The sequence below is a fragment of the Fusarium keratoplasticum genome, chromosome 2, assembly GCF_025433545.1.
Source record: "Fusarium keratoplasticum isolate Fu6.1 chromosome 2, whole genome shotgun sequence".
Classification (NCBI taxonomy): domain Eukaryota; kingdom Fungi; phylum Ascomycota; class Sordariomycetes; order Hypocreales; family Nectriaceae; genus Fusarium; species Fusarium keratoplasticum.
Window position 1 is genome coordinate 1,932,859 of NC_070530.1, and position 25,765 is coordinate 1,958,623.

Here is a 25,765-nt window from a genome sequence, read left to right on the forward strand (position 1 = left end):
ACAGCCTCCTGGCAGCCTCCTGTCTATCACAGTGCCCTCTCCCAGCACCGACACGCCGGAGTCGAGGGTGCCAAGGCACGGCACTAAGCTGCATCAGACCACGAGGCAATGTCGAGGTGTGGGATGTTGACAGCAATTGCATAGTCACCGTCAGCACGGAATGGATGCAACTCGCAAGCAGGGACTGGCGTGGGGATCTGGTTCAAGGACAGCTGGACAGGGGTTTGCTCGGTGAGCTGGCGACAGCCACGATGTCGGCACGACTGAAAAAGGAACGCCCGGAACGACCAGACTCCAAAACGGCAGGTCTCTTGGCTGCTGTTGAGGGCATCATCTCCGGCCACATGCTGAATGTCTCAGGTGAAGTCTGACAGGTGTGATGGGCCTCTGGGTCGTGGTCTTGCTCTGGGAAACTCGGCAGCTGGATCTGCGTGCATGGCCGTGGCTTGAAGGCCGTCCCTGTCTGCTAGTACCATCTCTGGCTCAACGGCTTTGGAACTGCGGCCGTGGTTCGTTGGTTCATTGGTTCAAAGAAGCAAGAAAACGGCGTTGAGGCGCACCCACATTCTGAAGCTCAGGCCCTGAGCCTTGGGTCCGTGGCTTGCTGCCAGGGTGAGTTAGTCGCCTTGGCTTGCCGCCATTTTCCCCTCTGCTTCTGCTTGGACCAGCTCAGTCAAGATCCAGGATGAAGCAGAATCCATGCCGGCGAATGGTTGCCAGTTGAGTCAAGTACCTATCGCTCTGAGCCGTCCGTCGTCCGTGCTGGTCAAGGTTGCTTCAGCCAGAAATGCCAAGACCCGTAATGCCATGTGCAGACGCGATAGTTTGCCGGTAATTAATCCAATTCTAGACAGGTGGTATGGGGCGTGGGAAGGGGAAGGGTCTGGACAAGTCACCGTGGCTAGCCAAGCGATTGTCGATTCAAGATCACGCCAGTTCGTCTGTCTGGACCTGGCCGGAGTCGCCAGAGAGTCCATTCCAGCTTTCTTCTGAGCGGCATGTCTCACCCTTTGCCACACCGTCGTCGCTAAAGGCTGCATCCTTTCTCAGCCTCTTTTCTCCGAGGCGGCATCGTGTATTGCCTGCAGCAACGTCGACGACGACCAGACCAGAGGCATCGTGCGCTGCCCCGTCATTCACGCACGAGTCCGAACTAGACAGCTTTGAATACATCATCTCCGAGCTGAGTAGACTATAGCCTACGCCACAGGCAGGTCGCGTGCAGAATAGTCTGCGAATGCGATGGAGCAGCAGGCAGGGGCAGAAGGACGAGATCAACATCCATTGCCAGTCCGTCTATTTTGCCTTGTCAGTGCCCTGTCATGTACAATGAAGCCTTCCTTGGTTGGGCCGTGGCATCTCGCACTGGGAGCCAAGGTTCCCATGGTCTGGGAGCTAGGACGAGCAAGCACGGGACGGCGGGCGAGCCGCGCCCTGGGTCGGGACATTTAGCCATTGGCCTAGAGCTGGGCCGGCCCAACGGTCGCGGCTACGCCTCGACAGACGTAATTCTAACATGAAGTGACCTGTCGGTCGGCACCTCTCTACCTGGAGCTGGAATCTCTCGAGGTAATCATTGTGACGATGTGGCACCGGGGCTCCGTCAAGCAGAGCAGGGATCAAGTTCCCGACTCAGGCGACTCGACTCGACTCGGAGGGTAGGCCAGGGCAGGAATCGAATCCAAACAGTGGCGAGCCAATCTCTTTCCCCTTGGAGCGATGCCGTTGGGATATCAAACCCGCCCACCATGGGCCAAAGGGAATCTCAACTGCAGAGCCCGGAGCTTATCCCGAGCCCTGAGATTAGAAAGGGAGGTTGGCATGTCACCACCCCAGGAGAATGGCGATCATCAACGATGGTGCTGGGTATGGGTGGCCTGCTGAACTGGGCGAGAATTTATCTGCTGGCTTGATGATGCGCAACTGGTCGTTTCATCATGGCCGAACTTGCAAGGCTACGGACGGGGTCGCCCTGGGATGCAGTTGGGAGCGGCCGCTCGGAGTAGGAGGGCCGGGGGAGCAGCAGTCAGTCAGTGAACTGTGAAGATGCCGCACGTTGACGGCAGCACACCCCGGGCCACGGAGATTTTCTCCAGGGCTGCAGACATCGATACAGATGTGATATGCTATTAGTGTGGCGCCCGCAAGAGGTAGGTACAACTCCTGTCATTATCCATTCGGTCGACAAGGGCATCGGGCTGGCCTGACACCGTCCCAAGCCTGAGGTTGATGTGTGAGATCCGACACTCGCGAGCAACGGAAATTTTCTGCCCTCATGCGTTGACTCGTCCCGCGATGGTACTGTTGCATCCAGCCAGGCGAGGTGGTCTCCTCTTGGCCCGCACCTCTACGGCAGGGCCCAGATCTATTCCTCCGTCTCCAATGAGCAGGTACGTACATGCAAAGTATGTCGTAGCGGCCGGTATGATTTTGGGATTGCACTAGTTGGTAACCGACCGTTGCTAGAGGGTGCGGCAACGTCATGGGGACGGTCCCTAATTAGGAAACGCAAGACTCGGGATCCTTCGAGACCATCCACAAGCAGCGCACCATGAAGCCCAGAAAGAGTGTATCAGGGAACATTTTCGTCTGGACTGTGCCTTTTTCTCCGTCTCGTGTCAAAGCAGGCGATAGGCCCGCCAAAGAGAGCGTCCGGTCCAGTCTAAGCGAACGCCAAGCAACTCAGCACCTGGTAGTGACAGCCGCACAGCGGGGAATGGCCCACTACTCACTGGATTCTGCGTGCGTGAGAGGTGGGTGGGAGAGAGGCTGCTGGGCAGCCCAGCCTCCAGGTCCCCACAACTCGCTCTTGCTTGCAAACCCAGACTCGCTGGAAAGGTTTCCTTGGTCCTGGAATTCACACCTCTTGCTGCTCTTCAAAGGTGTACGCTTGAGTGGTGTCTCCCAGATGTGTGTTGTCAGACAGACTCCTGAGGAGTGTAGCATCCATCTCAGGTGAGGCTGATAGGGCACTGGAACGAAGGGGGGCTGGCCCTGTAGACACTAGCTCTGCTCCTTGTCTCAACGGCATGGTGCTTCAGCCCCTCCCCCCAGATACCAAGGCTGCCGATGCGCGCCGGGCCGGCAGAGATGACGACTTGCTAACTCGCTAACTTGGGATGGCCGTTGATCGAGGTGGATTTCCTGGGTCCTGGGAAATGCTAGGCGCTGGTGCAGTGTCAGCCAAGCACCTCCGGGGTTGGTTAGGCTGTGCTCCTGAAGCAGCCTCCCAGTCTACAAGGGAAAGGTGCTCCCCCAAGGCGGGAGCTGATGCGGTGTCTTGTGTTGCTCAACATGCCGTGGTTGTGTCGTCGTTGTGACTCAAGAGCAGGACGGGAGGGAGCCATCTGATCGAGGACCGAGTATCATCAATGGACGAGGGGATGAGAGCAGCATGTGGTGCAACCGAGGGACTGACTGGTGCTGGGGCTGAACCTTGCACCCTGGTACCAGATCTTGCGGCATCGTACATTTAGCTTCCTGAGCGTGCTACCACCTCTACATCGAGGTAGGTTGGTTTCCAGCGATTGAGGTTGGAGAGTGGAAGAGAGAAAGTGAAAGAGTGAGCTTCCGCTTGTGAGTGAATGGACTTGCGGAACCGTGCACTGAACAAAGAGCGGCTATTGGCAGGTGACTAATAACCCCAACCTCTGCTCTCGTTAGAGGAACCTTCCTGGACCTTGCCATGGCAGCTGGCAGTGGGATTGGAAGTGGAGGCAGGTGCTATGGATAACTACTTCCCTGCTACCTTCTATCTAAATATGGAACTGCGGACGGGAAGCAGCTATCGATGGAGATGAAGAGGCCGCCCCTCGAGCCTATCTGCGTAGGGACCGACCTGGCCTGGAGCAACATCCATGGATTGATCAAATGTCATCGCAACAACCTACACGACACGACCTCGACCAGGCGTCCGTTTAACTCAGGCAGAGGCATGCGCCGGCATCCCTCATCCCCACCAACGCCACCACCCAAGACAACCATGAATCCAAGCTACTATTCGCACTTTCCCATCTCCTCGAGTCCCAATCCCATGGATGTCGAGGGCTACCTTCAACCCTGCTGCGCTTCGCCGCCGCCGCTGGTAACCTCTGGCTAAATTTACCACACCCAACCAAGGCTGGCCGTGTCATCCCAGGCTCCCGGGGCTTAAAGCAGGAAGCGCGTGCTGTAGTTGCGAAGCGCGGGCGACGTTGGATGTTGCCGGCCGGAGCAGCAGACCACCACTAGGATCGCCAACCATCCCAACCCGCAACGAGCACAAGAGCCCTCCAATTGCGGCGCAACCGCCTGCACTAAAGCGTCTACACATGCCCGCAACAAGCCTAACCAGAGCTTGGGTTACCGGCTATTGGCTGTGGATGGCAGACAAGGGCAGGGTGAGGGAGAGCAAGGCAAGAGAGCCCAGGGAAAGGCGACCCCCGGCTTTTTTCTTCTTTTCATCCCATCATTCTCCAACATCATCTCTTGCATCATCCGCCCCCCCATTTCCAAAACAATCCCAGTCCCAGTCCCATTCCCAGGTCTTAGCCCCGGCCCCTGTCTTTCATACCCCGGGCTTCCGGCCATCAGGGCATCCTTCCTGGCCTCCTTCGTACCGACAGGTTCACGGCGTACGCAGCATCGCGGTCTCATATGGTGACTGGGCCCCTTCCTGCCAAGGCATCAAGAGGGACTTGGTCGAGTCGGAGCGGCGGCCGAACGATGAATATGTCTACCTACCCATACCCATTGGCTTTCCTCAGCTCAGGCAGGTAGCTGGGGACCCAGGCTCCACCCTGACCCCGAGAGCCCGCTCACTGACGCCAACGCCAGCCAAGGACCAACACCAGCACCAACGCTGTGGCCAACGCCAACCTCAACACCCACGCCCGAAGGAGACGCAACCCGCACACCCTTCCTGCCAACTTGCGAAGCTCAAGCTTTACAGGCCTTCGGTACCTGGTTCCGCAATTAGCCACGAAGTACTGGACGGACTGGACTAGATGGGCAAGGAAGACCAGAGCGTCATGCCTAACCTTGATTTCGTGGTCCTTGTACGCGTGCCATTGAACCGACAGACGAGATGGCTCCCCAGTGGTGCTGTTACTCGACAACTAACACTGTATCTGCGCCGCTAGATACATGATGTGCAGCATCAGCTTCGGATTGGCACTCACGGGCTCCTCAGATCTGGAATAGAGAAGCACTAACGTTCCGCTGACGCTTTGATTCTCCTGGGGCCCAAAGCTCCATGCCACCACGCGCCGCGCTGGTCTTGATGAATTGCAACTGCAACTCAGCCCACTTTTGCTTCACCTAGGCTCAGCAATTGGCCAATGCTTCTCTCTGCTCGACTTCATCTGGGCTCTCACCCTCTTATTTATCCTGTTGTCTCTGCTGCATCCACAAGTGGCCTCATAGAGCTGTGCCGTGGCTTTTGGCTAGGCGTTGTTGCTTCTGTCTTGATATGAGGCTCCAGTCCCGCCCTCGCTTCTTGGTACCTAGCCGAGCTTGATGAATTCTGACTGATACTGATGGCTTCGTCCCTGCCAATGCCAATGCCAATGCCGTCGTCGTCGTCCCGCCTTGCTGTTGACCCCCGCCGCGCCTCTGATAACTAACATTGATCCCCCGCTTCATGCCTCTCGGCTCCTCCTTCACTGCCCTAATCCCTACCCATGAATATACATCATGTGCCCTTCATCGGCCTGCTATTCTGCGATTCTGCAGGGTTACCGAGCAATTTGACACTAGCTGCGTTCTTGGGTTTGCTGGGCCCCTCGCCCATTTCTGGCTTCACCCCTCCACCCCCCCCTTCTTCCCTCGGCCGGGCAGAGAGCCCGTGGACAACCTCCACATCGACCATCTCCACAGGCACCGCCATACCGCCCTGGTACCTAGGCTTAGCTCACCTTGGTCCGTCAAGTTAGTTGATACTTACAAGACGAGACTACGGATACCTAACCTACCGGTCGGACTCGAGCTGCGTCTTGCTGTGCTGCATCTGGCTGCATCTGCGTCCGCGCTTGCATCTGCATCCTCGTCCACATCTTTTCCCTTGACTCTTTCTCGCCTTGGTCTAGTTAAAACCGCTGGTTGGCGGCTTCTCCATTTTGCTGCTCGAATTCCCAGCCGTTGGGTTGTCCTTCTCCTCATCGTTTTCTGTCAATCCCATCCATTCGGGCCTGCCGATTTCTACCCAGCCAGTCGGCGCTCGCCCGTCTCTGTCGACGGCTCCCATCACTCCATACAGCTCTCCAGCTTGACAGCCCTTGTTCGTCTTCCTTTGTTAGCTCTCACGCCCCCCCTACAGCTGCTGGTTGGTAGGCAGGTTGGAAGGCAGGCAAGGAAGGTAGACTTGAGGAGCATACACCCTCGGCCGATAAGACAGGTCCGTTCTGGTCAAGCTCAGACAGGCAACGGACGAGAAAGGCTGAAGACTCCCTTCTCATCATCGCCCTCATCCTCTGGTGACACTCCTTCGCCTTCAGGCACGCCCCAATCACAACCGCGTATCGTGTCTTATTGCTCCTTGCGCGCCCAGACAGAAAAAAAGGCCAGCCCAACACAACACAGGCGAGCAAACCTCTGACGCATCTCTGGGGCCCAAGACAGGCGGAGAATTCTCGTCATGGACCTCTACCGGAACCCTTGACTAGCAGCCACTCTAAAATCGGAGCCAGGGTCCTCTCCGAGGCCCTGTCATCAACCCTGAACCCATCCCAGCTGCATCTCAATCGCGCCGCCCACCCCCGGCAGCCCCAGCAGTCACACAAAAACCGACTGCGGGCCACCGTCCAGCCTCCGTCCGCAGTCCGACTTGTTGTGCTCACGGCCTGCCGGCCAGGAAGGGCCCGAAAGACTTAACTCTCCCCGTCCTCCTTCGTCCGGTTCCGCCTCTCAGGTTCCGGTCCTGGGAACATCTGCAGCTGCCCGACTCCGTCTCGACATCCAACTGCACGGCCTCATGTCGTATCACCAACCCTCCCCAAGATCCATCCTGTTAGTATCACGGGTGCAGCATCTCGTCTCACGGCTCCTCGTCCTCACCCTCGCTTGTCGCTTCCTCTGACCCTTGGCCTTTTGCCTCGCTGCCGCAGCGAAACGCTCCAAACATCAGCTTAATACTCGGCATCTCCTGGACCTGTCCTTCTTTCCTGCCACCTCAGCTCTGCAGATCCTCGAAGCGGGGCAGCCTTCTTTCCTCATCAGTCTCGACAACCTTGCAGCCGTGGACTCGACGGCCTGATTAGCTCTTCCGACTGGCTAGAGCTGCCTGTTATTTCAAACCCTCGTCCTTTCGACAGACGAGCCCATCGCCGGGGAAGCCTGCGGATCCAGGGCTGCCGCGGGCGCTTGACGGGTGCATGTCAGCAGCTGGATACCAACCTCTACCATACATCTGGAGTCCACAGCCTGAAAGGAAGGCCAGCCTTGACCAAAGGCCCTGCCTGTTGTTGTTGGTTTGGATTGGGACCTTTCTGCCCAGCCGACTGATCATCCTGCAGCACCTCTCCCCTCATGGTCACCAATAGCCCCCTCTTCGATACAACTTCTATTCCTCTCGGCCAACGCCGAGGCATCACAGACCTGGCGCAAATAGCTTTGGATCTGACCTGGGCACCCGAGAGAGCAGAGCAGGACGCCATTGCTCGGTCTCGGGCATATCCCTCTCCGCCCATGTCAGGATCTCCGCCCCTCCCCCCGAAGCCGCCCCAAGAAGCTGGTGATCGTGGCCAAGTACCTGTTGGCTATTCAAATCCCAATCGTCAGGATGCCTATCGAGGTAACCTGCCTCAACAACCTCCAATTGATCGCCCAGGACCAATTAATATGCAGCCCACGCTTCCAAGGTTGTTCCAGCAAGAAGCTCCCGACGCTTCCGCATACTCATATCGCAGGCCGGAGGAAACGGCACCACGACCTGTATCCTATGCTCAACCAGGCGCTCCGTCCATGTCTCAACCGCCAAGCTACATCCCCCCTGGTGGGCCTGGAGCGCCTGCGCTCTATCCTCCATCTGCCCGGCCAACGGGCGCTGAGAACCAGGCAATGACTTCGCCCAAATCGCAGAGGAAAACCAAAGGCCATGTGGCTTCTGCGTGTGTTCCTTGCAAACGAGCCCATCTTCGGTAAGTGGCAACTCGTGCGAAGATAACCCCTTACCCCTGAGCCTCGCCTGCTGACTTGCAGATAGTTGCGATGGTATGTATCCGTATTCTTCCTTCTTGTCAGGCCCTGAGAGCACTTGCGCGATGTGGTATCCACTCCCTGTTGTGTGCTGAAGTTTTCCTGGAGTTTGTCGATATCGAATGCGCCTACCATGCTTTTGGATAACATGGACACACAATTATACTATGTCCTAGTGGACTTGTCAGATTGGCATGGAAGCTTCCGATAGATAGCCCCCCTCCCCCATCAGAGAAGCCGTCTCTGTGTTGGTGAAGAAGGGGCTGGAGTTCAAAGATGAGAGGCCTGGCACTCGCTCTTCTCAGAGGACCACTTGAACTTTAAACGATGCAAGATGTTGATTCAGGGGCTAATGTTGAGGATAGCGCAACGGCCATGCTCGAGATGCGTGACGAACGGAAAGGAAGAGTCATGCGTGGATGTTCAACATAAGAAAAGGGGTCGACCACGGTTAAGGGACGATCGAGATACGCGTTATGACCCGTCCAGGTTTCCACACCCTCAGGATGCTGCAGCAAGGCGACCACTAAGCATATACCCTTCGGGTGTGCCAGTAGGCCCTGGGTATGCTGGTCCCCTTTTTACGGACTGGTTGTGCCATTTCGCTAACCACTTGAATCAGAGAACACATGGCTCCCAGGTACCTCGAACGAACACCGAACACCGACCCTACCCATTACCCAGCACCTTTGCCGACTGCTGCCAGAGGTGGAGAGCCCGTGGCTTTCCTAAATATGAAGATGGACTTTGCAAAGACATCACCGGCTTTTACTGAGGCTGTGGGACACCCTGTTCTTCACGGACAGAACTTGAGTGATGTTGTTGCTCCATCAGACAGGGATAAGGTATTGTCGATTCGAAGTCAACTCATCGAAGAGCAGACGAGAAAGGAACCGAATTACCTCCCTCCCATACTCGCTCGGCTCGACCACATCATCCAGGGACTTGGATTTGGGGCGGAGGAAATCGGGCGGTTCCAGCTTGACCGCCAAGAATACCTAGTATTCAGAGGTGTTGATGGCCAACCGAGGCAATTTCCTATCCGTCTCGGCCTCGCAAAAGAGGGATCCATCTATTTCGTGGTCATGATGCTCAGCTTGAGATATCCCTTGCCGCCTTCACCTGTCTCTCGAGAGGTGGCGCATGCCTATGGTTCTCAACCGCCGACTCCTCAGGCTGCCTATAGTCAGCGAATACCGCCGCCAGCGTCAGTGCCAGTGCCGCCACCCTTTGACCCGACACGAAGCCGATTCAACGACATGCCCTTGGTATCTCGACCGGCTCCTGGGCCCTCAACGCAGCTGCCGGCAAATCTGTCTCCTCGCATTGCTGTCGGTGCTGGAGCGACGTCGTATGCGGCATCACCTAGCCGTACCGAATATGCAGGCCCACCGTCATATCATGTTCCCCGAAGCGAACTGCCTCCTCCGAGCGGACCACGGCCTCAAGCGTCGTTTCAGCTTCCGCCGATCCGAGCCCAGCCAGATCAGCCTGGGGCACGCCCACCGGGGGAGCAATCATGGCCTCGGGGGGAGCGGCCGAGTCGAGTTGATATTGGAGGCCTGATCGATAAGCCCGATGCTCCAGGACGGCCGCGGTAGTACCGTGAAAAGTTCCAGTGACGAGGCGCAAGGGGACAGCGCCATACTGATAATGAAAGGAAACAAAACATTTTTACATGATGAAGGGGGAGCTCGGATGGGATGTTTGATTTTTTGATTTTGGGTGTGATGGGATTTCGTGTCTATAAGGACACCACAGCATGTACAATAGTCCTATCGGTGTGATGTACCACATATACCGTTTTTGTTTTGTTGCAGGAGCGAGGAAGCCAGCAAGGTACGGATGGGATCCTGTGAAGGAGGCTGTTTCGTGCATTTCCAGCCGACGGCGTTGGGTTGCGTTGAGGACGTTGGAATGGCCACAGGCTTGCAGGGCTGAACAAGCGGCCAAATGACTGGTTGAATTTGATTTTAGCTGACCCCTCTGTGTTGGGCAGCTCTGTATGAGGTTGTGTTCCTTGATGGTGAAAGAGAAGCTCTAGATGAGCAGCGTGATTAGTTCCAAGGGTTGGTGAAGTCTGCTGGAGGTTGTTGCATTTTGAAGGCGTTTTCAAGTATACCCAGGAGGGAGACTCGGTCGCAAGGGAAACAGAGAGTGGGCGGGCAAAGAGGAAGAACTCGAGCCAAGATGAAGGACGATGCTGGCTGGCCGGTATCAAGGCAGACCTGCAGATGAGGGTTGGGCAGCAAAGGAGACCGAGAGGGGCAGCATGTTTGTTTATGCGTCAAGGACACATTGAGATCTATGGTGAGGGGGACGGTGCAGGCTCAGAGAGACGGAGAGTGGGAGGTAGAGGATTTCGTTGTGAATACTCAAGGACGATGTTGAAAGCAATCCATGCGACGTCCCACGTGTTTGGTGCTGGTTACACAACGCAACAGGCATTGATCCCTGGCGAAGGATCTGATCTCACGGCAAAGCAGTTGGAAGGGAACGAGAGGGGGGAGGGGGAGAGCGAGAGATTGGCGCAGAGATGAGGCAGCCAGGGGATTAGAGCCGAAGCCACCAATGAGGCGGCGGGAAAGACACGGCAAAGGAAGGCGGGAAGAGCAGGTAGTGAATGGATGAATGCAGAAACGTTGTGTGTGTGTGGTTTGTGATACCAAACCCGTGGCCAATGCGGCCAGCACCCAGATTTATCATAGAGTCAGTCAGCAGGTGAACAAGGGTTCCTTGAGAGGGGGCGTGCGATGTATGGACGGAGGGAGGGAGGGATGCGCGCGTCTGTGTCTCGATCGATGGCCGCTCCTTTATTTTTATTTTTAATTCTCCGAGAGCCCTACAGAACGGCCCGCTTCCTCCACACCCGGGACCTAGGCTTGCGTGGTGGCCGCCGTGTGTCGGGGATGGGGATGGGGGAGACAAGAGGGACCCGGGTGCCGGAGACGCGAATATCGGAGTCCAGGTCCGGCACCCCGATGTTGTGGCCCGGGTGCTGGGTGGATGGGGCGGCGGAGGCTGGTGGAGGACGTCACGGGCTGTGGGTAAGAGCCTGAAGGGGCAAGTTTTAGGGGTATAAAGAAGCAGTTTTAATATTGAACCAGGCACCTATATCTCCAAACATCCATTCTATCCATAACGCCTGCTACCTAGCCAATGCGAATTGGCCGATATGACCCATCAACCTGGGGTAATGGGAATTCTACAATCTGATCACCCTCCCCTTCTAAACAATAACAGACAATCCAGAAAAACATAATGCCGAGGGTGATAACAATCTGAGGACGGGGAAAGGTGGCCCGGAAATATTCGTGGTGGTAGATTACAAGGGCTCGTGGGGGGACCGTCTCTGGCGCCGAAAGGTCGGGAAAACTTGTTGTCGAGACGGATCGTTGTTATTGTGTCATTGAAGCTTCGGTGCATGGAAGCTTCAGTTGTGTTCCGGCTGTGTTGAGTTGCTCTGAAGCCCCCCCCACTGGCTTCATGCAGCCTTTTTGACTTTGTGGAGTCGGGTCGACTGAAGAATGTGTTTCCTCTACTGCCTAGGACTTCTTGGGCGTCGTCACTAGCAGACTCATATCTGGCACCGTGACTCTGGGTCTGATGGGAGTGAGATTCCTGTTGTTGGAAAGGCGGTTGAAATCGGCGTCAGAGTCGCCAGCGACCGGGGCGGTGGGGCCGGGCTGCATGTAACTGAAGGTGGTGTTGTCGGAGGTAGCTGGAGGCTGGCTGGTGTTGGTCGGGGCAGTTGGTGACACTGAGCGCGTGTTGGAGGAAATAGATCTGATAAGTGAGCGGTTCATGTTAGCAAGGAGCGTCTACTGGAAGCGTCACTCTCGCTCGGGAGAGAGTTGGGAGACACGGGGAAGAAACGTACGGAGGGTGAACGATAGTAGAGGTATTGACTGTAGAAGGAGCCATTTTGAAACGTTTTTTGAAGGTTGGTCGTGCTAGAGTGCGATATTGTTTGGTGATGGATGCTTCCCAGGGGGCCCGTAGCTGGGTATTAATAGTTTGTCGAAAGATGGAGGAACTTTGATTCAGAAGGGGTGCAGGAGAAGCAGGACTTTAATAAGTAAGAGCTACGATTTTTTTGCGAACCACGAGGCAGATAGATGGTCAGCAATGGATCTAAAATACAAGTGTGTTTTGGACGATTGTTTTCAAGCCGTGGTCCTTTCTCAAGTGTGTGCGTAGCACGGTTGAAGTGGAAAAACTCATAGCCATGGATGACGACAAGGAGGTGGAGCTGGAGGTTTGCGCCTCACAGCCGTGACTATCTGCTCTAGGCTGCCATGGGCACTGCACCATGGAGTACACGGTACGTCAATTCCGCCCACAGCTGTGTTGACTTCAAAGATGCCGGTTAGCATCTTATTCATGTTGATCCATCCCTGGTGGACCTCTTAGAAGCCTCATGTTCCTGACTGGTGTACCTGAATTGGGGTTCCTGAGCACATGACAGACAATCCGTGATAAACTTGCATTTTTTGTGTCAATGACAAAGTCTGACAGACGCATGCAACCCAACATCCCGGAACCGCGCGAGACAATGTTGCAACATGGTTAACAAGCAGCTACAGACTTGCATTGGGAATTCAGGTGAGGGATGAGAGAGGCCCCAACTGTCACGCCCCGGAAAGTTTTCCTGTGTCTCACACTTGTGGTGATACCCGGATGACCTTACCAGCCATCCAGGCAACAACTGACCTTTTTGCCACCCAGCAGAGCGGTGAAGAGAGTAAAAATCTGAAATGAGAAAAGATTTGCAGACTTTTCCCATCATCAGTGGGCGATGTACGAAAGGAGAGGAGGCGCATGTTGTCTCAACGTTTGGGGTACCGTGAAAAGAGCAAAGTGGATTAGCAAAGGCACATGGACATGCGCCACGGACTAGACGCCCGAGAAGAGTACCTATGAAATGGAAATTGCAGAGAAAGGAAAACAAGGCAACGTGGGACTGCGGGGCTCAATATGAGTTGAAAAGGACAAAGAACAGAGGCTGTGAAAGGGCGCAGTGAAAAGAACAATGACTCAATATACAAAGTTGAACTGTCATATTCGACGCTGGGCAGAATGCTAGGCGTAACTTCAGAGGCTGTGCTGAGTGCCTCGCTTCAGGCTAACTTGGACACTGAGTCAACCAAGAGAGAAAGACTGACAAGGCATCTTCATGGAAAAGATGTTTGTTAATTGTGTCCCTTTTTTGAGGTACAGAATTTCACATGCACACTTGTGAAATGTGCAAGAAACATCCCGCTGCCCTTTGAGACATTGTGAATGGATGAATTGCACTACGCCATGTCACTGGCTCACAGAGGCAGGCACCTGCTTCTGCTACAGCAGTACCTACCTTAGCTTGCATTGGATCACATCGACCTGTGCCTGGCCAACTGGATATGGAGCAACGCGGCGCGGGGGATGGTGCTTGAATTGAGGTTGAGGTCGGGCTATGGTTTGGTTGCGCTATCCGATCCCCGCGCGATCCTCGTATTCACAGCCCTGGAGGGCTGGCTCACACGGGCCTGCTTGAGCTAATCTGTACCGAGATCTTTTGTTGGGGCCAGGTTTCTTCAGGGCGAAGCTGCCTTGCAGGGTGATGAGTTGTTCAATGTGGAAAAAGAAAAAAAAAAGTCATGATATTGGACCATAAGGAATAGAGTTTAGGCATAAGCTGACGCATCCAGGTCAATTCAGGGGAATTCTTCTTTGACGGTCTTTGGGTTGCTGCTGTACATACCTGCAATCGTGATTCGGTATTTTACTACAGAAGGCAGGTACCAGCATGCAAAGCGCTGTATCACGTGCCACACATGACCGGGCAGCTGCCTGTTCCTCCACTGAGGCCGCCGGCATTTCATCCGATCACCAGGTCCGTCACTTCATGGATTGCTTGGCTTGGGTTACGATCAACGCAGTTCGCCCTTTCCTGCATGAACGCGCCTATTTGTGTTTCTTTTTCGCTTCCCTTCCTCTGGGCAACGTCAACCAGGTCAGGCCACCACGGCCGAACAACCCGGGCCCCCAGGGGAAACAAGAGATGAGATAACAACCAACGAGGAAACGGACATGGGATAAGAGACATCAACCAAACCCGCACATGACCGTGCTTCTTGCGTTACGAGTACTATTTCCACTTTCATCTTCCCGTGCATTCACCTCCCTGAGCCCGCATCATTTTGCTGGGCCAGTGCGTCGAGACAGCGACAACACAGCCCCGGGCAACCTTACTTGCCCGACTCACACACATCATGACTGATGTTGACATGGGAGGTGTCCCAACAATCGACAACGGCATTTCCCACGCCGGCACAAAAAGGAAAGCCGAAGGCGACCCCGATGAAAGCAGTGCCCCCCGAAGAATAAAGGTAAGCGAACTATCTGCGGCTGCCTTTGCCACCTTTGATCACAGATGTGGCTTACCTCCCATGCTGACATGAAGCCCAGGCACTTGACCCCAATGTTGTCAATAAGATCGCCGCCGGCGAGATCATTGTGGCTCCTGTCCATGCTCTCAAGGAGCTCATTGAGAACGCCGTCGATGCGGGCGCTACCTCCTTGGACGTGATGGCCAAGGATGGAGGCCTGAAGCTCCTCCAGATCACCGACAATGGCTGCGGAATCCAGGTGAATGACTCGACCACCACGCCCATATGACTCACAAGGCTGATTCCCAGGGCAGAAAGATGATTTGGCAATTCTCTGCGAGCGCCACACCACCTCAAAGATCAGCACTTTTGAGGACTTGTCCTCGATTGAAACGTATGGATTCAGAGGCGAGGCTTTGGCCAGCATCAGCCACATTGCCCACCTGTCTGTCACCACCAAGACCAAGGACTCTGACCTCGCCTGGCGGGCTCACTACCTCGACGGTAGACTGACTGCCCCAAAGCCTGGTCAGTCGGCCGAGCCAAGAGGTGTGGCGGGTCGTCCGGGCACTCAAATCACGGTTGAAGACCTGTTTTACAATGTGCCCACCCGCAGAAGGGCCTTCCGCTCTACTGCTGACGAGTTCAACAAGATTATTGATATGGTTGGTCGATACGCCGTGCACTGCAAGGGCGTTGGCTTCACCTGCAAGAAGGCAGGCGAGGCATCGACTAGTTTGTCAGTACAGGCCCACGCCACTGTCATTGACCGCATTCGCCAGATTCACGGTAGCAGTGTGGCGAATGAGCTCCTGGAGTTTGCGACTTCAGAAGAGCGCTGGGGTTTCAAGGCCGAGGGCTACGCGACCAATGCAAACTATTCTGTCAAGAAGACGACGTTACTCCTCTTCATCAATCATCGATGTGTCGAATCAACGCATATCAAGAAGGCAGTGGAGCAGACGTATAGCAATTTCTTGCCCAAGAATGGCCACCCGTTCATCTATTTGAGCCTCGAGATCGACCCGGCTCGGGTAGACGTCAATGTCCATCCCACCAAGAAGGAAGTACACTTCCTCAATGAGGATGAGATCATCCAGGCCATCTGCGAGCATATCGAGTCGAAGTTGGCTGCTGTTGATACTAGCCGGACCTTTATGACGCAGACTCTCCTTCCCGGTGCAAAGCCTGTTGAATCAACACCACAGACCGAGGCCGACGGGACCCCTAGCCGAAGAACACCGGCAACGAAAAGAGCTAGAAGAAACTCGAATGACCTGGTTAGAACCGATACTGCCGAACGGAAGATTACATCCATGTTTGTTAGGACTGGCCCGAGCGAGTCTACGGCGTCGAACGATCATGCAGGAGATACATCTGTGGCACCCGAAGCTCTGGAATATGAGATGGTGGATCGAGAGACGGTCCAATGCCGACTCAACAGTATAAAGCAGTTGAGGCACGATGTCAGAGAAGACATGCATAATGAGTTGACAGAGATCTTTTCCTCTCATACCTTTGTTGGTATCGTTGACGACCAGCGTCGACTCGCGGCGATCCAAGGAGACGTCAAGTTATATCTGATCGACTACGGCCGGACATGTTTCGAATACTTTTATCAACTTGGCTTGACAGACTTTGGTAACTTTGGCACCATCAGATTTGGCCCTGCACTGGATCTCCGTGAGCTGCTTCGAATGGCAGCTCAGACGGAGAAGAACGCCATTGCCTCGCCTGATGAGGACTTTGACGTTGAAACCCTGGTCAACCGTGTGGCAGATCAGCTCATTGAGCGTCGCGAAATGCTGCTCGAGTACTTTTCTCTGGAGATTTCCCCTGCTGGCGAACTTGTCTCATTGCCGCTTCTCATTAAGGGTTATACTCCACCCCTGGTCAAACTCCCTCGCTTTCTCCTCCGTCTTGGCCCTGCTGTCGATTGGACCGAGGAGAAGGCGTGTTTTGAAACCTTTCTGCGTGAATTGGCCACTTTCTACGTACCGGAATCGTTGCCAGCACTGCCGGGCGATCCAGAAAGCCTTCGCGAGGAGGAAATTGACGAAGATTTACGTGCTCGACGGCAGCATGTGAGGCACGCCGTACAGCACGTTTTCTTTCCGGCGTTCAAGGCGAGACTGGTGGCGACCAAATCACTCATGCAAGATGGAGTGCTGGAGGTTGCAAGTTTGAAGGGTTTATATCGGGTGTTTGAACGGTGCTGAGAGACATGGGAGTATCTAGAGGCGGGACCGAACCTATCACCTACGGTTAAGAGGTTCAATATGTTGGAACTGTCGAATATGAGAGAAGGTGCTGATTATTGGGATCAACTTTGAGGACAAAGTAAATGGAAGCGTAAGCTATAAGGGCACATGGGCGTCTCCTAGGTCACTTCGGGGTTACATGATGAGTTTAAAATGCTTTGCTTGCGGCATATACCAAGATTCATATTCTCATCAGATTAAAAACTCAACAACTTTTATTTAAACCTAAGCCTCGGGCCTGTTCTTCCGCTTGTACGCCAAGAAACGATTCAAGTTGAGCACAGCCTCGTCCGCACGTAGGCGCAGCTCGCCATGGGCGCGCTTGTCGATGGTCTTGACCATGGCGCGCGCCTTGGGGAGCACCTCTTCGAGATGCTTGACAAAGTTGTCCTTCCAGAAGACGTCCTTGTCGTACGAGTAGCCCTCGTCGGCGTACACGTCAAAGACCTGGTTGAGGGCCTCGACGGCGTCGGCGGGCGGCGTGGCTGGCAGACCGGCGAGGAGGGTGATGAGAAAGGTGCCGACGTCGCGGTTACGGCCCAGGGGTGCGGGCTCGAGGGCTAGCTGGCCGAGGACGCCGATGCACTTTACGCTGAGGGCTTGGAAGGGATCTTCGGGATCCTGGGCGGCGGGGGAGCCCTTGGTGGCCTGGTAAAGGGCGATGAAGCGGCGGTGTTCATCAGCAAAGGGGGTCGAGGGTCGGCCGCGGAGAGAGCGGGCGACTGCCCATGCGAGGCCGGTGACATGTGTCGCGAGACCGACGTCGGCAGTGTCAGTGGCGAGAATAGGGGCGACGACGCCGGTCCATAGGGCGCGGCCAGCGGGGTCCCAGGCGGCCTGAATAGGAGCGTTGTGCTTGTCCGAGAAGTCAATGAGCGAGACGGACCAGGCGATGTTGCTGAGGGCGGCGAGGGCGTGGGACTGGAGGCGAAGGGCTGTGTCATCCGAGGGGGAGAGGGAGGCTATGCGGATGAGCTCGGGGAGGGCCGTATCGATGAGGGTCTTGAGAACAGGGAGATCGTCGATGTTGCCGTCTTCTTCGTCTCTGTCGGCACCTGTTACCATCTCCATGTCGGCTTCTAGTTCGTCCTCGTCCATCTCATCGTCATCGTCTGCCATTTCCTCTCCATCAGAGGCCCCATCGGCATCACCCATCTCCTCGTCGTCCTTGGCTCCCGTCTTTTCAGGCTTGGGGGGTCCATCAATATCCCCTGATGTGTTGAGAGTTGTTCCAATGGAGGCGAGAATCTCGAGGGCCAGCTGTTGACACTCGATGGGGTTCGCCCAGCCGAGAGCGTCCGAGGACTGACCTGGCTCGTAGGTCTTGATGGCCTGTGAGAGAGTGGGGATAAGAAGAGAATCGTCGGCACCAAGAGCGAGGTCTTGGCCTTCGAGAGCGGCAAAGAGGTTATGCAGGACACCACAGGCAAGAATGCCGTCACTGTTGGCCTTTTTTCTCAACGAAAGCAGGGTGCCGTATGTGCGGTGCTCCTTGGAAGCGACAACCTTGTCGGAAAGCTGTTCGTTGTCCTCACAGAGGATCATGAGACAGGCCAGAGCATCGCTCCTTAGTGAAACGATCTCAGGGTTGCTGGCGAGCTCGTCAGATGTGAGGAGGAAGAGAAGGCGAGTGATGATGGTGTTGCGGGAGATGGCTTCTAGAATGTCATCTTGAGCTTCAGCGAGAGCAGTCAGAAGTGAGATGAGTGACGAAGCAATGCTGAGAATGGCTGTTTGCTCAGGCTTGGAACGTTTCTGGAACTCCAACTCCTTGGACAGCAGCAGCTCGGTAACCTGGTTCATGTGAGTTTGATGCGTACTTGGTCAGTCTGAAACATTTGACTTACCGACTTGGCCGCAAACTCAATAGCAGTGAGAATATCAACCCGGTAAAGATGAACACAGAAATCAGGCTCCTCCTCCTGAGCGAGAACCTGCAAGATCCCCCACCCAGCAGCACGACTCTCGAGAGCAGCGTCAGTGAGGGTCTGGTCGAGGATGGTCCTCACGATCTGCTCGCGCAGGAGCAGCTTGCGACACCTCTCATCCTGGATGATGCTCGAGACGGCAGTCGCGGCGGCGGCGCGGGACTTGGGGTCGGAGCTCTTGAGGTCGTTGATGACGGGAAGGATCTTGGACTCTCTGAGAGCGGCGAGCTCTGGGTCCGAGGGCGGCTTGATGGTTTTTGCTATGGGGTTTTTGCGGGCGGCGTTGCCGCGATTTCTGCGGGACTTTGCCATGGGAGAGAAGTGTTCCGAGGTTGATTATCTTGGGGCGAGAGAGAGAGTTTGTTTCAAAGGAAGGGAACAAGAGTGAGTTGTGTTTCTTGTTAAAGTGTGAATAATTTGATGGTGGATGAAAATTTACAAGGATGTTTTGCGACGGCGACGATTCGTGCCCCACCAAAATATTTGTTTCGCGGTTGCTAACACTACGACGGAGTAAAAGCTGCTCCTACTAACATCTAGCCCTCACTGTGATTAATTACTTTGGCTGGGAATAACCTCTTGGAAGAATCGGCGCCTAGAACAATACTTTGTGTCATTGCCGCGTATCCGTGTTCAGGTATGCCATTGTCTGACCCTGCCTTATCTGCTTCTCCCTGCTCAAGCCTCAGAACCACCCTCGCCTTGGCAAGTGGCCTTGAACCTCTCGTGTTGAGTGTATTTACAAGGTTACATTATGGCTTTAGACAACGATTTCGGCTCGCCTCAGTTTTAGTAGTGCATGTATCAAGCTATCGAACATGATCATTTATAATTGACGATAAAAAAACTCTATTATGTACAAATATCTCTCAATCATCTACTCTATCGCTTTTCATGTTGAGACACTACCATCTTACAGCATATCTCCAGGTGCCCTCAATCCTGAAGCCACTGAAAGCTAAGCTAAAACCAAGCCACACTGCGGGATGCTAAGCACGAGCCACGCTGTTACATACGGTATGGTACAACCTCCAACAGCTAACCTCCGCTAGGTTCTAAGCAAGGGTCAGCTTCGTCATCCTTCTTCAATCTTTTGCTCCTAATTCATTAAAAGCGACTTTGTCCTTTTTACCCTCTCCCTCCCTCCCTCGTCGCGAACGTCCGCCGCCCATGAAGAGACCCGCCGCGTAAATGTCTTCCGTCGACATCCCTCCCTAGTTCCTCGCCCGAAAGCTCTCATGAGCTCGATCCCACCTCCACTATCAGCAGCACCCATCGACGCAGTCTGAACAACTACACCACCCCCAGACAGATCCGACGACGAAATCCGCCATCATGACTCCTGCGCGCGGTAGAACAAAGGCGCGCTTTTGGGTCGGCGATGAGGAAATGGCCAAAAAGGACGACGATCATCATATCCACGGACACAACCCCAGACTCCCTCAATGGCAAGCTACTCGTGCGCCCCGTCGTCGCGCCCTCGGTCGTCTTGTTGCCTACGTCGTCTTCGCCTCGCTCATCTTCTACGCCGTTTACAACCTAATATTATCACCATCCGACAGTGTGACGGACCGCAGACAGTCTGCGACAGACCGCGAGGCGGCGCCGGGCCATGGCGCCAACAGAGGAGGACAGGATAAGGCCTACAATGGACCTCTCAGGTTTCCGGAGCTGGCCAAGACATTGCGCAATATCCAAGGAACCGGAGGCAGCTATGAAAGGAATAGGAATGTCTTGTTTGCTGCTTCTAACCTCAAGAGCGTCTCTACACTACTCCCCATGGCATGTCAGATGTCGGCGGAAGGCCAGAACCATGTTCACTTTGCTATCGCCGGCAGGAGTGAGGTGCCGCTTGAGGTTCTGCTCCAGATCAACGGCATCGATGGTAGATGCAAGCTCTTTCCTCACGGTATGGACAACCTCTGGAGACTATCGAATTCACCCTCCTAATCGTGCCTGTAGATGCCCGCACCGACCATGCTGCCACGTCTACTGAGACAAGGTTGAAACTCGCTACTATCCGCTCGTTTTGTAAGACCGGCCCCATTACCCTTCTGAGCCTCATCTTGTCTAACCCGCCTGATCCCCAGTTTACATCAATAACTTTATGCATCCTCAGGCCATCATCGTTGATGGCTCCCACCTCGAAGATGACTATTTCCTGCGCTCCATTCGGGATCAAGTGATGGCCACAAAGTCGGCCCTCATAGAACTCCCGGATAAGCCCGAGACTCGCTTCTCTTGGATCTCAAAGCTTGACGCTTCGTCCCTGTCTGGTGAGCAGAGCCTCATCTGGTTGAGTTGCCAGTGCACTAACTAGTCTCAGCATGGAACAAGGTGCATTTTGATATCATCATCCAAGCACCCCCTCTTGGCACGGCCAACTTACAAAGGCTCCTCACTTCTCTTCGAAATGCGGACAAGAGCCCCATAACTATTCCTCACCTTACCATTGAGCTGCCCTCGGTCGTCGAGCAGCCTCTTGAAAAGTTCTTGTCTGACTTCCAGTGGCCCTTGAGATCATCGGGTCAACTGCCCCAGTCGCAGATGATCTCGCTCCGCCACCGAATCCCCTCTCACCAAATCGATGAAGAGGAGAGCTCGGTGAGATTCCTGGAATCATTCTGGCCAGGAAAGCCTTCACATAACCATGTACTTGTGCTGGCACCTCACACTGAGGTATCGTCCCAGTTCTTTCACTGTAAGTGAAACCTCGCACTCGCCCAGACACCATGCTAAGCCGATCAGATGTCAAATTCACCATGCTGCACAGCTTCTACTCTCGCGCCTCTATTCTCCATGACTGGACTGATAACATCATGGGCATTAGTCTCCAGTCTCGCAGCACCCTTCTCGACGACACCACCCCTTTGACAGCCCCCAAAACCACCGACGAGGAGCCAGATAACCCTTTCTTCTGGCAAGCACCAACCAGTGATGCCATCCTCATCATGGGAGACAAGTGGGTTGAGCTCCATGGTTACGTATCACGGATTCTGGAGAGGCAGCAAACGAAGAAAGACACGCCAGCCTTTTTGGCCAAGAAGCACGCCACCAAGAAGCACCCAGCCTGGCTAGAGTATGTGCTTCAGCTATCACGCCTCCGAGGCTACTTGACACTCTACCCCAGCCCGGAGACGGCCAGTGTTATCCTCGGAGCCCACAGTGACTTGAGCAACGTCCCAGAAGAGTACTTGGGAGATGAAGAGGAAGATGGGGACAAAGGAAGAGCAGACAAGGCTACTTCTACCTTTGATTCTACATCTCAGATTGACATGCTTGTCACGCTGCCTGGCAAGGGAGAACTACCAGCGTTGGAGGATATACCGCTGGTTTCATGGGACGGCAAGACATTGACGTTTGCCGAGCTGGAATCGAGTTCAAGGAACCTCGCGCGTCTTTTCCGTCAAGAAGTCGGTGGATGCTCAGAGAGCGAATCAGACGAGGAGGATGACTATGGAATGCCGCGGCGTGACAAGGACGCAGGTGATCTATTTTGTAATACGGCTGGATCTGCCAGCGAGGCAGCGCCAGGGTCGGCTGAAGCACCAAAAGCAGCAGCGGCGGCACCACCAGCAGACGCGGCGCCTGCGGAAAAGCAGGTCAAGGATGAGGCGTAATGGGATCTACCGGTTGGGAGGGCGTGGATATGGATGGACATTTCCTTCTTCACCATCAACTACGGAAGGCTTTTGCATGATGAACTCTGGCGCTAGAATACAATGGAATTTCAAGTTTGGATATCTCATGTCATCATGAACTTGAGTTGCGAATCTTGGCAATGACAAGCAGGATGAGGCAAGTTCCTATGATGGCTACAGCTGTGATGCTGAATATCTGGACAGGGATGTCAGTACACAAATCAACCAGGGCTCAGCTGTCGGTCTGTGCTTCTGCGATCTGATGAGGGGAAGGGAACTCACGGCATGTGTTTTCCAACCAATCTGCACGATTGCCGCTCTACGGCTATACTTGTTGACAGTTGCTGCGTGTGACCTGTCAGCAGGCTGCGCGGATCCTCTTCGCATCGTCGCCACACTCACTGATGTAGTTGCCCATGCCGGCAAACAGGGTCATGACGGACAGGGCCCAGAAAATGGTGCCGAGGGGTTTGGCCATGCGCAGCTCCAGCGGCGTCGCCTCGGTCTTGAGGTGAAAGGAGAGGGTGATGGCAACCGATACGATGGCCATGTAGATTGAGAGGCGTAGGTATGAGAGGAACGCTGCGATGCGTCAGCGCTGGTCACGTAAAAGAGTAATAAATAAATGCGCACTTCTCTCGTTTGCGCAGTGATCCCTCGCATCACTGCTCTCATTCTCAACCAGCAGAGGCCCAAAGTAAGGCCAGTGGAAGAAGGGTCTCCGCTCGTCCTCGCTGTGAAAGGATGAGTATCAATTGCTCTTGGCGACGAGTTTCCCGATAGCCGCACCTTATTTCACTGACGTTGACGGGTCGGGTGAAGCTCTCGAGCGGCGCGCAGCACGCATGAACCGTGAGGTCCTCATCGTCGATGCCATCGTTCTGATGGGAGGCCATTGTGGGTGAAGAACAGAATTAAGGTTGAAGGGAGTAAGAAGAGATGGATTCAGAGGAATTCGGCGACTACAATGACCGGGTAGAGAGGAATGGAATGACCATGTGAGGTTGAATTGAGAAGGAGGGTGGTGGTGGTGATGTCAATCTGGTTGGCTACTGGTAGACAGCTTCTGAGACAACCTGGACGGGACGGGGACCTTCTAGTCTGGCTGTCGGGCGCCGTCGGTCGGATGGTGCCATGCTTAGCACCGATTGCCGCAGAATGTGGCTTGCTAACGTTAGCTACACCATCTGCCGCGGCTCATGGGAATTAACGGTTGCGAGTTGAATCATGAGATGAAATATTGGAAAAAAGATGGTGAAACTAGGTGTTGTACCAGTTTGTGAGATGGCATCATCATCAATGGAGCACCTGCATTTTTTATTTTCACTTGGTATCTCCTTCCTGCACTTTACCTCTTAACTTGCGCTCACGTGCCTCTGACTTCTAGATGACCATCTCTGCCATGGCATCGATTACACAAACAATAGCTCTTTTAGAATCCCCAAACCTCGCGCCATCTCCCTTCGTCAGTCCTCAGCGGACCTTCCAGCCGTCCGAACCTCGCAGCTCGCCCTGTGTTGGCCTCTGGGAGACACAGCCACTCCCTCACACAGTCGGGCACCTCCTCCTTGACGTGAGCAATGCAAATGAGAGCCTGGTTGTCAGAAAGACCCGGAATCTTGACCTGGCCAGACTTGGAGGCATCGCTCTCAATAACCTCCTCGCCTCGGTATGCCTTGGCCTCGCCCTCTTCCAGGAACAGCGTGCACTTGTCCCGTACTGCATCGTCCATGCCGCTGAAGGCCTCGTCGAGAACAACCACGTCTGGACCCTTGATCATGGAGCGAATAAATAGGGCCACACGCTGCGCGCTGAAAGAGAGACCGCCAAACATGTACTCGTCTGCCCATGCGAGCTTCTCGCCCGAAGGTGATGAGTAGCTTGGGTTCAGCTCTGGCGCAAACCATTCGAGGGCAGCCTCAACCTTTTCCCGGGCTGCATCGTCCAGTTTTGGCTTTGCGCGGAAGGTCTCTGACCACGCGTTCTCAATAACCTGACGAACTGTCAGGTTACGAGGCATGTGCTGGTGAACTTCCGGGCTAGAGTGTCCGATTCGGGACTGGATATCCCAAAAAGTAAGTGGCCGTTTACCAGAGCCCGGCTCTGGAAGACGAGATCCTCCAAACAGCTTGATGGGAAGGGAGTAGGACTGGGGATGGTCTGAGCAGAGCAAGGAGACGATAGTCGTCTTTCCTGATCCATTGGGTCCAAAGACTCCCCAGCGCTCACCCCGTCGAACTGTCCATATCAATCCATCCTTGGAGCCGTCAGTAGTCTTCTGAGTCCAGTTACCCAGCGCAATCTTTCCTTGATATTGAACTCTGCACCCGTCCATCTCCACCAACGGCTCAGCATTGGGGTTCACGGGTTCAAGCTCCTTGTAAGATGCGTGCTCCAGGTGACCCGATCCCTCAGTGGATGCGCTTGAAGGGAGAACACGTCCAATATCAACGAGAGAGTGGAGTGGCAACTTCTCGTCCTCGACGAGCCCACCCTTTCGCACTCCTTGAATGTACTTCTTCAGACCATCAAGGACCTCTTCCTTGGGTCCCATCGAGCCCACCTGGCAGTCTGTCCTTAGGTACACCAAGTCCGTTACCCATTCGGGCACCGGATCCTGCGGTCGCGCGCTGAGCACTAACCGGGGGCTTGCCTTTTCAGCCAGCGATTGAAGCAACGGGCTCAGGCCTGTGACTGTAGGCGGATCGAGTCCCATGAAGGGCTCATCGAGGAGCAGCACCTCGGGCTTTGTGAGAAGGGCACGAGCGATACGAGCCCTTCGACCTTGTCCGTTACTGAGGAACGAAACGGGTAGATCGAGGAGATGATCGAGCTTGAGATCTCTGACGACTCTAGCAAGGAGATCCTGTGAGATGCTGGCATCGTCATCCAGGTTTTCCTTCATGGGATTCAACTCCGTGTTGCCCAGCAAAAAGTCTTTGAGAGAAAAGTCGGTGATCTCACGTCTCGACTCATATCTCGCTGACAGATACGCACTCGTAGCAACATTCCCGCCTAAGCTCCCTCCGCCCTGCTCAGCATCAAATCCCACATACTGAATAGCCTTTTGTGGTGTCCGCAACCGGCTCGAAACAGCGTCTGTAGACAAGTACGGATAAGACCGGGCAGCGGGAGGATCGCAGAGAAACCTCCCCCTCAGTGCCTGTAGGAAAGTTGTCTTTCCTGACAACGAAGGTCCCACGATGCACCAGTTGCGAGGCTTGGATGACGCTGAAGCGAGCTCAAAGCTCAAGTCGCTAAAGAGCGGTGGGTTGGGGCGTGAGGATGCCGCGTTGGGATGGTGTCGGTAAAAGGTGCCATTGGCGATCCTTATAATGGGGGGACGCGTCGGAAGAGGCCTCATGATGTGAATTGAGTTCCTCCAAGAAGTA

At 54.7% G+C, this 25,765-nt stretch overlaps 7 protein-coding genes across 7 annotated transcripts; 3 read left to right on the forward strand and 4 right to left on the reverse strand.

Moving 5' to 3' along the window:
• Positions 1–7,503: 7,503 nt before the first annotated feature.
• NCS57_00252000 (uncharacterized protein) lies at positions 7,504–9,773 on the forward strand (the record flags this gene model as incomplete). Its single annotated transcript, XM_053052549.1, has 2 exons — positions 7,504–8,114; positions 8,795–9,773. The coding sequence occupies 2 exons, from the start codon at positions 7,504–7,506 to the stop codon at positions 9,771–9,773; spliced, it is 1,590 nt and encodes a 529-aa protein (XP_052917795.1).
• Positions 9,774–11,717: 1,944 nt separating this feature from the next.
• On the reverse strand, positions 11,718–12,231 carry NCS57_00252100 (uncharacterized protein; the record flags this gene model as incomplete). The annotated part of the gene is made up of 2 exons (XM_053052550.1): positions 12,053–12,231; positions 11,718–11,958 (listed from the first exon to the last, which is right to left on the reverse strand). Exons 1-2 carry the CDS (start codon positions 12,094–12,096, stop codon positions 11,718–11,720), a joined length of 285 nt encoding a protein of 94 aa, XP_052917796.1. The 5' UTR covers positions 12,097–12,231.
• Positions 12,232–14,426: 2,195 nt separating this feature from the next.
• Positions 14,427–16,762, forward strand: NCS57_00252200 (DNA-mis-repair domain-containing protein; the record flags this gene model as incomplete). Its single annotated transcript, XM_053052551.1, has 3 exons — positions 14,427–14,543; positions 14,623–14,802; positions 14,858–16,762. 3 exons carry the CDS (start codon positions 14,427–14,429, stop codon positions 16,760–16,762), a joined length of 2,202 nt encoding a protein of 733 aa, XP_052917797.1.
• Positions 16,763–17,029: 267 nt separating this feature from the next.
• NCS57_00252300 (uncharacterized protein) lies at positions 17,030–19,044 on the reverse strand (the record flags this gene model as incomplete). Its single annotated transcript, XM_053052552.1, has 2 exons — positions 17,030–18,598; positions 18,652–19,044. 2 exons carry the CDS (start codon positions 19,042–19,044, stop codon positions 17,030–17,032), a joined length of 1,962 nt encoding a protein of 653 aa, XP_052917798.1.
• A 1,023-nt stretch (positions 19,045–20,067) lies between these two features.
• NCS57_00252400 (uncharacterized protein) lies at positions 20,068–22,352 on the forward strand (the record flags this gene model as incomplete). Its single annotated transcript, XM_053052553.1, has 5 exons — positions 20,068–20,641; positions 20,695–20,763; positions 20,823–21,008; positions 21,059–21,433; positions 21,481–22,352. 5 exons carry the CDS (start codon positions 20,068–20,070, stop codon positions 22,350–22,352), a joined length of 2,076 nt encoding a protein of 691 aa, XP_052917799.1.
• A 133-nt stretch (positions 22,353–22,485) lies between these two features.
• Positions 22,486–23,269, reverse strand: NCS57_00252500 (DUF202 domain-containing protein; the record flags this gene model as incomplete). The annotated part of the gene is made up of 5 exons (XM_053052554.1): positions 22,486–22,569; positions 22,656–22,717; positions 22,776–22,955; positions 23,007–23,107; positions 23,163–23,269. The coding sequence occupies 5 exons, from the start codon at positions 23,267–23,269 to the stop codon at positions 22,486–22,488; spliced, it is 534 nt and encodes a 177-aa protein (XP_052917800.1).
• A 536-nt stretch (positions 23,270–23,805) lies between these two features.
• On the reverse strand, positions 23,806–25,737 carry NCS57_00252600 (uncharacterized protein; the record flags this gene model as incomplete). Its single annotated transcript, XM_053052555.1, has 1 exon — positions 23,806–25,737. The coding sequence occupies one exon, from the start codon at positions 25,735–25,737 to the stop codon at positions 23,806–23,808; it is 1,932 nt and encodes a 643-aa protein (XP_052917801.1).
• Positions 25,738–25,765: the final 28 nt, after the last annotated feature.